General features: G+C 36.5%; 1 protein-coding gene across 1 annotated transcript in view; it reads left to right on the plus strand.

The window, feature by feature from the left end:
- IL23R (interleukin 23 receptor) overlaps window positions 1-14,092 on the plus strand; it is a 68,835-nt gene that overhangs the window by 26,035 nt on the left and 28,708 nt on the right. Inside the window, exons 5-6 of the mRNA XM_005868041.2 lie at window positions 574-734; window positions 6,413-6,558. Coding sequence (XP_005868103.1) covers window positions 574-734; window positions 6,413-6,558 — 307 coding nt within the window. The remainder of the gene's footprint in view (window positions 1-573; window positions 735-6,412; window positions 6,559-14,092) is intronic.

A 14,092-nucleotide genomic window follows, 5' to 3' on the forward strand; every position in this document is an offset into this window, starting at 1 on the left:
TGGTTATACTACATCTGAGCCCTTGCACTGAGCCCCTATGCAACGCCCTTTCCCAGAGGGTGCTCATGTGTTTCAAGCTATGTCCAGAGTTGACTTACTCAATAGGCACAGTAGGCATAGTGCCTGGGGCCCATAATACTTTCAGGAGCCCATGAAAATGTTTAATTTCACTTAAAATCAGAAGGAAAAAATTAACTGTTAAGTCCGAGAAAATGTTTTAATATGTGATATTAATATATTTGCTTTTATAGCAACAGTTGTATAATTATAAAAACATAGGTATGTACATGTATATATAAGCATAAACACACCTACACACATACATACTCTTTTTTTTCTTAATAGAAGGAGTCCATGAACGCAAAATTGTTTAGGTCCCATGAAAGTCACATTGTAGTCATAGATAGTCTCAAATTTCTTTTTTTAAATTCTCAAAATAAAATCAAGTTTGATCTTTTTTTTCCCCCCAGTAAATGTTGATTTCTTAAAGCAGGTTAAAAAGGTAGCATCAAAAAATTCAGGAACAATTAATTCAAGCCAAACATAACTGGTAATTATGATCTTTTTTTAAAGTTTAGAGACAGAAGAAGAACAACAATATCTCGCCTCAAATTATATTAACATCTCCACTGATTCATTACAAGGAGGCAAGAAGTATTTGGTTTGGGTCCAAGCTGCAAATGTTCTAGGTACAGAGAAGTCAAAACAACTGCAAGTTCACCTGGATGATATAGGTAAAGAATAAGAAATTCTATACCGTATTTACAAATAAACAACTATTTGTGGTGACCTAGTTAAGTGAAGTCTAGATTTAAAAGGAGTTCCCAAAAAGATCTTGTAGATCATGATAAAGAAAATAAGAATTACCCATAATTTCTACATGGGTGTATCTGTTTTTTAAAATACTGATAACTTTTTATGTTCAAGGATTGTTCTAAGGCAGTGATTCTCAACCTTCCTCATGCCGCGACCCTTTAATACAGTTCCTCATGTTGTGGTGACCCCCAATTTCATTGTTAGAAATTGTACATGATTAATCACAAAAACAATATGTAATTATATATGTGTTTTCCGATGGTCTTAGGCGACCCCTGTGAAAGGGTCGTTCGACCGCCAAAGGGGTCGCGACCCACAGGCTGAGAACTGCTACGGGTAATAAAATAGACAAGGTACCTGCTGCCCTAAATATCTTAAAGTCTACCAGGGAAGAGGGAAGGAAATAAGAATTAGAATAAAGTATTATGAGTCTTATGTTCTGAGAAGGGCAGCATAATAAAGAATTTCTTCTGTATGCACTATTGTGGAAGTTATGTTTTTATTTTGAAAATTTTTACAAAATACATAGAAAATTGTGGAGAATTTTATAGACATCTTTATCAGCCAAATTTAACAAATGTTAATATTTTTTTGCTTCAGATATTTTTAGGTCTTGCCTTTTTTGACTTACAACATAGAATAAATATTTCTATTAGTTTAATCTACAATAGTATTTTAATAAATGTCATTAACTAGTTACTATTGTTGAAGATTTAGACTGTTTTCAAATTTTCACCATTATAAATTATTGCCATGAACAACCTTTTGGATAAAGTTTTGCTTGTAGTTGGTTTTCTCCTGAAGATAAATTCCAAAAAGTAATTTGGCCTTTTACAACTTGAGCATTTTATAACTATATCCCAGCCCTAAAGCCAGAGTTCAGCCAATGAACACCAAATGTGAGTCACCTTCTTTGATAATCCTCATTCCAGTTATTCCTGTTTTTATCATAGTAGCCCACCCTTATCTGTGGATTTGCTTTATGTGATTTTAGTTATGTGTGGTCAACTGTGGTCCAAAAATATTAAATGAAAAATTCCAGGAATAAACAATTCACAAGTTTTAAATAGTTTGCCATGTTGAGTAGGGTGATTAAGTCTAGAGCCATCCTGTTAAATTCTGCCCAGGTTGTGAATCACCACTTTATTCAGTTTATCCACCCGCTATACTAGTATATACGCTTCCTATTTAGCAGTCACTTAGTAGCTGTGTTGGTTATCAGATTTACTGTCACATTGTTTGTGTTCAAGTAACCCTTATTTTACTTAATAATGCCACAAAATGCAAGAGTAGTGATGCTGACAATTCAGATATTCCAGAGAGAAGCATAAAGGGCCTCCTTTAATTGAAAAGGTAAGAATAGTACAAAATATATTATGAAAGAGAGTGCACATTCACATAACTTTTATTGTAATTGTTCTATTTTATTTCTAGTTATTGTTGTTTATCTCTTACAGTGCCTAATTATAAGTTAAACTTTATCACAGGTATATATGTACAGGAAAAAACATGGTATTCCTAGGGTTTGGTACTATCCGTGGTTTTAGGCATCCACTGGAGTCTTGGACCTGTCAGCCCCGGATAAGGAAGATTACTCTATGAAGTTTGATTTCAGCAGGCTAACATTTATGCAGCACTTTCTTCAGGCTAACTGCTATTACACACATAATCTTATTTAACCCTCACAACAGCTCTATTTTGCAGAAGAGATTATAATGTATACATGAGAAAACTGAGGCTGTTGCCTTAAGAAATGTGAGATTGCAGAGCTAAGGAGCTTCTAATTCCAACATCCTCAACTACTATCCTGTTTTTATTTAAATACACAGTACAATGTGTCTGACAATTTTCCTGTTGACTAATAACTTAGGAGATGTGATGCCTTCTTATGGGGTACAACATGGGTATCTTTGGGGGATCACAAAGTTCTTCTATTGGAACTAATATCTTAATTTCTCAACTTCTGTCTTGACTAATGTCAACTATCTCAACTAACAGTATTAGTCTAAAAATCTGTCATTATGCTCTGAATTTTGGATTTGAAATAAACACTGCTGAAAAATAATTCCATTGCATTGTATATTCTTGGAATTACAGTTCTCTTGACCATGACCTATACATTTTAGTAAATTTACATTTTGAGGTTAGATGGGGTAATATGCTCTTTTCTTATAACAGATTCACCTTGACGGATTAATGATGATTAAAGGCTATCATATCCACTATCATTTGGGCAATATGATTTTTAGTAACTAAATTAGTAGTAGCAGTGTTACTGTTATTATCATTGTGACCTTATTATGATCATAATATTATTGAATTGTGTTCTAGACAACAAGCATATCACATTAAGTTCTGGAAACAATCACACATGGTACTGTGCCCATTTTACAGATGAAGAAAAAGATAAAATAATTTGCTCAAGGTTGCATAGCTAGTAGGACAGCTAGATTTCATCCCAAACTTGTTAACTTGTCATAGTTAATTATCACCACACCTCCCATAAAACAAAAATCTTATCTGGTCGCCACCACCAGCAAATCTGACTTCTTACACTGTGAATAAGGAAGCTTCTTGTTTGGAGCTCCTCCTCCTCCTCCTTCTCCCCCTCCTCCTCCTCCTCCCTCCTCCTCCCTCCTTCTCTTCCTCCTCCTCCTCCTCCTTTTCCTCTCCTCCCTCATTATCCAGATAATATAACAGATAGAGGACTTCACACAACAAAGCCACCAGAATATTAACAGATGAGCTATTTTCATTTGTGACACTTTAAGAATGAGACATTGCAAGTTAGATAAATGAACTGTTCTATGAAACTGAGGAAAGTGGACTCTCCTGGGAGCAATTTCCACATAATAGCTATGGGATTGGGCTTTAATTAAGTTACAGAAGCTGTGCTGAAAGGCAGGGCTGAGTAATAGTGCAGTAACACTGTACCAAAATGACATGTGAGAGGAATGCTTAACTTCTCTTGTAGAGAAATAAATTAGAATACAGAAAGTGTAGTGCTTTCTGGCTGCCATTTTGAACATTAATGAATAATTATGGGTAAATACATGCTATTTATTTCAATACAAGTAGAAACTGCAAATATGGTATCTACGATGACATGACAGTTTTGGGGGGATTTTTGGATTTTTTTCAATGTATAAATATTTCATGGCAGACAAAACTGAATAATATATTGTTTATAGAGAAATACATATGAGGTAGAAAAAAAGCGATAGAATTATTACCAATAAATTGAGGATAGAAGCTACCTCTTCTATAAGGGAAAAGAGGTTTGGGAATGGTTGTTTGGCCACCAATCAATGTCTTCCATAGAATCTAATTTGGATTGTTTTCCAAATGGATGATCAGTTATTACATAATATTTGTCATTTGCTTCTTATTATAGATATTTTCTTTTATAGTTTTATCATATATTTTATCATATCCTAAGTTCTCTTTTACAGTTGGGTCTAGATTTGACAGTTCTTTAAAAAAAATGTAAAATAGAGAAAAACAAAACCAAAATAAAAATGTAAAATCTTACAGGAAGGTTTAAACCTAATCAATGACAACAAAAATTTAACATTTGAATCTTGTATAACAAAAAATATGTTCAAGTACATGATATATAACATATTTTTTTAAAAAATATATAAGCTGATTCAAATCTAAAGGCTTAGATCTCTACTGTGCCAAGGCTCTATCTTAAACCTGACTTACTGTGATCTGCATTTCTCATAGGACTAAACAGATTTTGGTTCCTCCCAGAAATTTCTTTCTGCAAATGAATGCTTGTGCTGCTCTAGCCATGGCAGGCCAAAGTCAGAAGTGGGAGACAGGAGCGGGTAAATAACACAGCACTAAGGGTGCTTATGTGGTCTCCAGTGGTCTCAGAAGGTCCACTTCCCTGCATAATGTGAGCTTGCTCAGAGCCCCCAGTGGGGTCTACTTCCCTGACTCTAGGCATCTCTGAATACTGATTCTTCTTATAAGAAGCATATACTAGCTATAGGAAATCAACTATGGGCTTCAGATGATAAAAGTTCGGTACAGTAAGGTCTTTAAGTAGACTAATTCTCCTACTACTACTTCTGTCCTGCTCTAGGTTTAGCCCAAGGATTTTATTCTAAGACTGTGCTACTAGAGAGCAAATCTTTAATTTTTATATTTCTCTATAAATCATATGCCTGTGCACATAATTTTAGATAATAGTTATTAATAATTAAAAAATAATTTCCCCAAAGAATACTTTCTACATTTAGAATAAGTGAAAAGAAAATGAATTCATAGAGGATATTAAACTTCAACAATGGTCCCTAAAAACACACATACAGTCTTGAGCTTTTTATTAAATAATATAAGTAGAGGTCCCTGCCAGGTGGCTCAGTTGGTTGGAGCATCATCCTGTATACCAAAAAGGTTGTGGGTTTGATTCCGTCAGGGAACATACCTACATTGTAGATTCATTCCCCCGTCAGAATGCGAATGGGAGACAAACATCCTCTCTCTCTAAAAAAATCAATAAACATATCCTTGAGTAAGGATTTTTTTTAAAAAAGAATGCAATAATATTAATAGTAATACATCTAGAAAAGTCATAGATTTTTTTTGTTGTTGTTCTAAGCGTGCATGTAGGAGAAATGAAAAGTACCAATGATTCCATTCTGTTTGGAAAGAACAAACTTTTAAGTATTTATATAGTTTAGAAATATAGAGATTTCATTTACACCCTTACTTATAGTACAACAAAAAACTAGTGAGAGAACCAATCCGAATTTCATTTCCCTTTTAGAAGTTATTTTCATAGAACATAGTGATAATTGGTAAAATCTTAGAGTCTTATGAGACTTGCTTTGTTCAAATCATACTTTCAAATCCAGATTTGTTTTAATGGAAAATAAAACAAGTTAGCAGTAAATATAAATATTCACACAAATTTCCATATAACATCAGAGAATAAAAATAATATTATTGTGAAAGGTTTATATTTAACAACTTATTAAATCAAATTATTTGAAGTAAATTTAGGATGCAAAACATCTCTCCTAAACAGATGCAGAGAAAAAGAGCTATCTCTTTTATTTCTTTTTTTACATTATATTGTTAATAAGGCCAGGCTCTGGAATTTCATTAGTTAGGATTATAAGGAAAAAAAAAGGTGGGGGGAGGAAAGACAAGACTATTAAAGTTCCTTTTAAAGGAACTGAAGAATGGGCTGAATAGAATTTTACTTAGCAACCCCAGTTGTTTCCTATATAACAGAATAGAAAACAAGGAAAAAAATCATTAATTATTAATTAGATCATGGAATTATTTTTAGTACTTAAGAGTTTTTATAATTTTTAAGGTTTATTTATTGATCTGAGAGAGAGAGAGAGAATATTGATTTCTTGTTCCACTTATATATGCATTCATTGGTAGATTCTAGTATGTGTCACTGACCAGGGATCAAACCTAAACCTTGGCATATTGGGTCGATGCTCTCACCAAGTGAACTATGTGGCCAGGGCATACTGAGTTTTAACACGTCTGCAGATTGATGAAAAGACACACATTTCTCTCTAGGCAAGTTTTAAATTGCTGGGTTTTTGTTTTTGTTTTTTCCTAGTGATACCTTCTGAAGCTATCATTTTCAGGGTTGAAGATATCAATACTACAGTCCCCAAGACCATCATTCATTGGAATAGTCAAACAACAATTGAAAAGGTTTCCTGTGAAATGAGACACAAGGCTACAACAAACCGAACTTGGAACGTAAGCTAACTTTCGCCATTCTTTAGTATGTAAGTGAATGAAAAAAAGCGCCAACCAACAGTCAGTGACCACAGGGGACTTACAGGGATCTATTTGACATGTTTTTATCTGATTCTTTGTGTGACATTCACACCACTCTGGTTTTAATAATGATTATACTATGTTTCCACACAGGGAGATGTTTTCTGAACAGGTCCACTTGCCTTTTGTAAGGTGCTAAATAGTTGAATGTTCAGCTGAGAGATGTCCATCTACTTAGTTCTTAGGCCTCAGTCTTAGATGAGTATAAGGTTACAAACTGAATGTCTACTGGTAGACAAATTAATCATCCTCAAATACCAATGGCAAGTTACCAAGTGTCTTAGGAGAGGCGTAGGTACAATGTTCATTAATAAAATCACATCACATGACAGCACCTGTGGACATTAATAAAAACTCACTAATTTGAACTATAGGGTAACATTAGTCTGAGAAAAAAGTTCCAATTTGAAAAGAAATGCAACTTTATTTTTTTTGTGTGTGATTACAATGAACTGCCATTTAGTAAAAGTAATTAATAAATGGAGTTGCCTGGTTTTGCTTAATTGAGAGTTATTTTTCATGTATGATGGATACATGGATAAAGAAGATGTGAGATATATCTAGTATATACACACACACAGTGGAATATTACTCAGCAATTAAAAAAGCATGAAATCTTGCCATTTGTGACTACATGGGTGGACCTAGAAGGCTAAGTGAAATAAGACAGACAGAGAAAAACAAATATCATATGATTTCACTTATATGTGGAATCTGAAAAACAACAACAAAATAAATAACAAAAATAGACCCATTGTAATAGAGAACAAGCTGATGTTTGCCAAAGGGGAGGAAGGTGGGGAGAATGGGTGAAATTAAAGAAAGAAGGAAAGGAAAGGAAAGGAAAGGAAAGGAAAGGAAAGGAAAGGAAAGGAAAGGAAAGGAAAGGAAAGGAGAGAAAGGGGAGGAGGGAGGGAGGAAGGGAGGGCGGAAGGAGGGGGAAGGGAGGGGAAGGGGAAGAAAGAAAGAAAACTAAGTTAGTTCTGGGTGAACATGATGAATTGAACATACTCATCCAAATAAAATAAAATAACAACCCTCTCTTTCAAAAAACAATTGTGAGTTATGTATCATGTATAAATTTACCAGTTTTCATGGAGTTAAATGAAACAATGTATATTTAAGACTAATCTTTGGTGATCCATGTGACTCCAAAGCCTTCTTCTGCTTCAGCTTCATCATTCTGAGCATGAGTTTTGCTGTGGACCAATGTGCTAAAGAGTGTGAAGATGAGGGTAAAACTATATTGACTTCATGACATCCTCTAAAGATTGCTCTTTCAAATAAATCCCTGTTGTCAGCCGTTTATTTACCTGTTCATTTAAATCAGAAATGTGAACTTCACAGTTGTTCAGATTACACTGAGATGCGAGTCCATGTGCTGCATCATTTGGGCAGTAACCAAGTGGCCATGCTGCTGGACTCCTTGCCTGAATAATTATGCATCTGTGTGCACAGCAGTACCACACTTAACGCCTGGGACAGATGAGATAAACACTAAACAAAAATCCACAGCCACTCTTTTGCCTAGGCTGAACTTAGGTAAATTTGAGAACAACCTAAATGAAATTCTTGAGTCTTAGATTTTGAGTTTATAGGGTTTTGCTCAAATAGGACACCTGGGCCCTTGTGTAGTGTGACAGTCATAGGATGATACTAAGAATAGGAAACTCCTTTATTTGGCAGAAGTAGGAGGAAGTAATAGACTGTAAGAATGTTTAGAAAATACAAAGGAATTATGTTATCTGTATCTCTGAATAGGTTTTCAGAAACCAGCTGTTTTGTGGTTGAAACTCTTGTTCTCTGCTCCCCCTGGTGGAGATATATATGTCATAGTGAGACTTGGTGACTGGTAAATTTGAGCTCACTTTTCAAAACCTTCTCTTTCAATGAAAACACAACAAAACAAAATCTATGGGACACAGTATACCTCAATATAATAAAAGCCTTATAGCCAACAAGCCTACAGCCAACATCATACTCAATGGGCAAAAACTAAAACCATTTCACCTAAGAACAGGAACAAGACAGGGATGCCCACTTTCACCACTCCTGTTCAACATAGTACTGAAAGTGCTAGCTATAGCAATTAGACAACAAGAAGAAATAAAAGGTATCCAAATTTCTGAGGAGGAAGTTTATAGCTCTACAGGCCTACCTTAAAAAACAAGAAAAAAAGGTATTAAATCATCTAACTTTACAACTTAAAGAATTAGAAAGAGAGCAACAAGAAAAGCCCAGAGTGAGCAGAAGGAAGGAGATAATAAAGATTAGAGCAGAAATAAATGACATAGAGACCAAAAAAACAATACAGAAAATCAATGAAACCAAGAGCTGGTTCTTTGAAAGGATAAACAAGATCGACAAACCTCTAGCCAGGCTCACCAAAAAGCAAAGAGAGAGGACCCAAATAAACAAAATCAGAAACGATAGAGGCGAAATAACAACAGACCCCACAGAAATACAAATGATTGTTAAAAAATACTATGGACAGCTCTACTCCAACAAACTAGACAACCTGGAGGAAATGGACAAATTCCTAGAAAAATACAACATTCCAAAACTCAATCAGGAAGAATCTAAAAACCTCAATAGGCCAATAACTATGGAAGAAATTGAAGCAGTCATCAAAAAGCTCCCAGCAAACAAAAGCCCAGGACCAGACGGCTTCACAGGGGAGTTTTACCAAACATTCAAGGAAGAACTAAAACCTATCCTCCTCAGACTACTACAAAAAATCCAAGAGGAAGGAACACTTCCAAGCTCATTCTATGAAGCCAGCATCACCCTAATACCAAAACCAGGTAAAGACAACACAATGAAAGAGAATTACAGGCCAATATCCCTCATGAACATAGATGCCAAAATCCTCAACAAAATCTTAGCAAATCGGATCCAGCAGTACATCAGAAAGATCATACACCATGACCAAGTAGGATTTATCCCAGGGATGCAAGGATGGTACAATATCCGCAAATCAATAAACGTGATACATCACATAAACAAATTGAAGGAAAAAAACCACATAGTCATATCAATTGATGCAGAAAAAGCATTTGACAAAATTCAACACCCATTTTTGATAAAAACTCTCAGCAAGGTGGGAATAGAAGGATCATACCTCAACATAATAAAAGCCATATATGACAAACCCACAGCCAACATCATACTCAATGGACAAAAACTAACACCATTTCCCCTAAAAACAGGAACAAGACAGGGATGCCCACTCTCACCACTCCTGTTCGACATAGTACTGGAAGTATTAGCCATTGCAATTAGACAAGAAGAAGAAATAAAAGGCATCCAAATTGGAAAAGAGGAAGTAAAACTGTCCTTATTTGCAGATGACATGATATTATACTTAAAAAACCCTAAAGACTCCATCAAAAAACTATTAGACTTAATAAAAGAATTCGGCAATGTAGCAGGATACAGAATTAACGCCAAGAAATCTATGGCATTTCTATACACCAATAGTGAACTTGCAGAAAGAGAGACTAAAAAAGCAATCCCATTTACCATCTCACCAAAAAAATTAAGCTACCTAGGAATAAACTTAACTAAAGAGGTAAAAGACCTCTACTCAGAAAACTACAGGACGTTGAAAAAAGAGATAGAGGAAGACATAAAGAGATGGAAGAACATACCATGTTCTTGGATTGGTAGAATCAACATCATTAAAATGTCCATACTGCCCAAAGCAATCTATAAATTCAACGCACTTCCCATTAAAATACCAACGGCATATTTCACAGACCTAGAACGAACTCTCCAAAAATTCATCTGGAACAAAAAACGACCCCGAATAGCTGCAGCGATCCTGAGAAAGAAGAAAGTAGGTGGGATCTCAATACCAGATATCAAGCTGTATTACAAAGCCACTGTTCTCAAAACTGCCTGGTACTGGCACAAGAACAGACATATAGATCAATGGAATAGAATAGAGAGCCCAGAAATCAGCCCCAACCAATACGCTCAATTAATATTTGACAAAGGAGGCAAGAACATACAATGGAGTCAAGACAGTCTCTTCAATAAATGGTGCTGGGAAAATTGGACAGATACATGCAAGAAAATGAAACTAGACCACCAACTTACACCATACACAAAAATAAACTCAAAATGGATAAAGGACTTAAATATACGACCGGAAACCATAAAAATACTAGAAGAATCCAAAGGCAACAAAATCTCAGACCTATGCCGAAGCAATTTCTTCACCGATACAGATCCTAGGGCATTGGAAACTAAAGAGAAAATAAACAAATGGGACTACATCAAAATAAAAAGTTTCTGCACAGCAAAAGAAACCATCAACAAAACAACAAGAAAGCCCACTACATGGGAGAACATATTTGCCAACATTATATCTGATAAGGGCCTAATCTCCAACATTTATAGGGAACTCATACAACTTAACAAAAGGAAGATAAACAATCCAATCAAAAAATGGGCAAAGGACCTAAATAGACACCTTTTAAAAGAGGACATTCAGAAAGCCAAGAGACATATGAAAACATGCTCAAAGTCGCTAATCATCCGAGAGATGCAAATCAAAACAACAATGAGGTACCATCTCACACCTGTCAGAATGGCTATCATCAACAAATCAACAAACGACAAGTGCTGGAGAGGATGTGGAGAAAAAGGAACACTTGTGCACTGCTGGTGGGAATGCAGAATTTGGAAACAGCCTAAGTGCTCATCAGCAGATGAGTGGATTAAGAAACTGTGGTACATCTACACAATGGAATACTATGCTCCTGTAAAAAGGAAGAAACGCCTACCATTTGCAACAGCATGGATGGTCCTGGAGAGCCTTATGCTAAGCGAAATAAGTCAGTCAGAGAAAGATAAATATCACATGATCTCACTCATTTGTGGAATATAATGAACAACATAAACTGATGAACAAAAACAGATCCAGAGACAGAGATGCATCTATCAGATGCTCAAACCTCAGAGGGAAGGTAGGGGAGGGTGGGGAGAAGGGGGAGAGATCAACCAAAGGACTTGTATGCATGCATATAAGCATAACCAATGGACACAGACAACAGAGGGGGTGAGGGCATGAGCGGGGATGGGGGGGCAATGGGGGGGATAAAGACACATATGTAATACCTTAATCAGTAAAGAAAGAAAAATAAAACCTCTTTAATAGGAGCAGACAAATGAAGGAACTGGAAGAATACTTATCCCATTTACCAGTAATCTTCATAACAATCTTTTGTGATAGGTAGTATCAGCACCATTACAGACTGGACTTCAAAGAGCTTAAGACAGGTTCCCCAAACTTTACACAGTTAGTAACTAAATGCCTCTCACAGATCTTACTAATACATCCCTTTGGGCATCCCCAAAACTATTTGGAAAATGAAAAAACAGGTTTCAATCGAAAACCCGTATCCTATCCCTTCTGCTATGATTCTTCCAAATGTAACCACTTACATAGAAAAAGATGAATTACTATTTCTATCCTGATGACCCAAATCCAGTCAGTAACAGCCAGAGTGAAGCTTTGTGTTTTACATGTGCTACCCTATCAATTTTGTCTGGATCAGACATAAGATGCTATCTTTGCCTCCATGTAGGGAGACAGGAAGTCAGAGTCAAGAAGAGTGGGAGGACACAAAGGACTACAGATTCACTTTTCCACCTTGGCTGTGCCTCCATCAGACATTGCCCGAGGGAGGTACTTCCAGGTGCCAGGCAGCTACCAGGAAAGCCTTTCGGCTAAGCACACAGGCTCTGGAGTTCAAAGCCTGGCTCTGCCTCTCTAGTTGTGCAACCTTGGGCAAGTTCCTTATCTTCTCTGTGCCTCATTATTCCCATACCTAAAACAGGAATGAGAGAAGCACTTACCTCACAGGGTTGTGGGGATGATCAAATGCTGTAAGAAGCTAGCCCAGAGCCTGGAATGGAGTTAATGTCCAGTGAACGGGGGCTGTTATCATTATTCTTCATCTTAACCTCCAGCAGAGCCAGGCAGCAGGCTTGATAGAGCGAAGGAAGCCCACCTGGAAAGCAAAATCAGTGCATTGAGAATGCTTTTCAGCCCCTTTTAGCTAAGCTGCATATAGACTGTGAGGTGTCAGCCAGCCCTCCACGCTGTCCTCCAGGCTGACACCGTGGGGGAGAATATTTACCTTCTTGGTTATCTTCATGGGCTGTCTTCTGGCATCTCAAACTGTGTCAAAATTTGAGCTCAGTCCTCAGCAATCCTTGCCCACTGCTGTGTACTCTTTGCCATGTTGAATACACCTAACTGTTTACAAGTATATTTCCCCATCCTGTAATTGTGAGCCTCTGGAAGACAGGGCTGTTCTATACTCTAGTATCTACACTGATTCTTATAATGTCTAGTTCACATAGATAATACTATGAAACATGAGCTATTATTATTATTATTTGCCTTTAATAGTGCCTAGCAGCAATATAGTAATTTAAGGAAATCTTCCCAATAAGTTCGAGTAAATGGATTAATGGTGACACTTCTCTAATTACACAAGACTAAGGTATTGACAAACTTTTTATTCAAGGTCCAAACAGTAAACAATTTAGGCTTTGCAGGCCATAAGGTCTCTGTCCCAACTACTGAACTTTGCATGGGCAGCATGAAAACAGACACTAAGTGAGTGGACATTGTTCCGTTCCAGTAAAATTTTATTTTAGGACACTGAAATTTGAATTTCATATAATTTTCATGTATCATGAAATAGTCTTCCATTGATTTTTCTTCCAACCACTTAAGAAATGTAAAACCCATTCTTAGCTCATGGGTCCCACAAAACCAAGTATTCGTTCTCTCCCTGGAATGACTAATAGAACAATACACAGATAGCAGAGGGCCAAATCCTTGGCCTTTGCATTTCAAAAGTGTAAATGCTGGTAGAAGACAGAAGACTTGGAAGAGATTAGTCATGACCAAGTTTCCCAATAATCATGTCCCTTCCCTCCTCCACCAAACAATAGATAAAGATTACCTGAGCAGCAAGAGCTAAAACTGGCCAGGGCCAAGGGTAAGAGGGAAGAATCAAAAGAGTTAAGACACTGGTGAGTCAGAGAAGGGTCCCCTGCCCCTGGGCCATGTACCAGGTTGGGATTTGAAGGAAGTCAGGATTATAGAACTCTCTGAATAGGTTTGAGATTCTCCTTCCCTCCACAAAAAGATGCTCCCAGAAACTTAGAAGAAACCCTAAGAAAAGATGTACCTCAAACTGATGGAGATTGAGTCTCTATGCCCTCACCTAACTAGAAATGAACTGCTATAAAAAATAAAGTCCTATTTCTTGCACTTGAGATCATCCCCTTGCCATGGGTGCTCAATTAGGTCTAGCCCTCAATGTTCATTTCAGCCTCTGAAAATAGCATCTTGAGGTGTCATCTTGTGGTTGCAAGGCCCTAAGCAGTTACCTGGCTTGTCTCATGCTAGAAACAACTCTGCTAACAG

Source organism: Myotis brandtii, unplaced genomic scaffold (assembly GCF_000412655.1).
Source record: "Myotis brandtii unplaced genomic scaffold, ASM41265v1 scaffold26, whole genome shotgun sequence".
Lineage (NCBI taxonomy): Eukaryota > Metazoa > Chordata > Mammalia > Chiroptera > Vespertilionidae > Myotis > Myotis brandtii.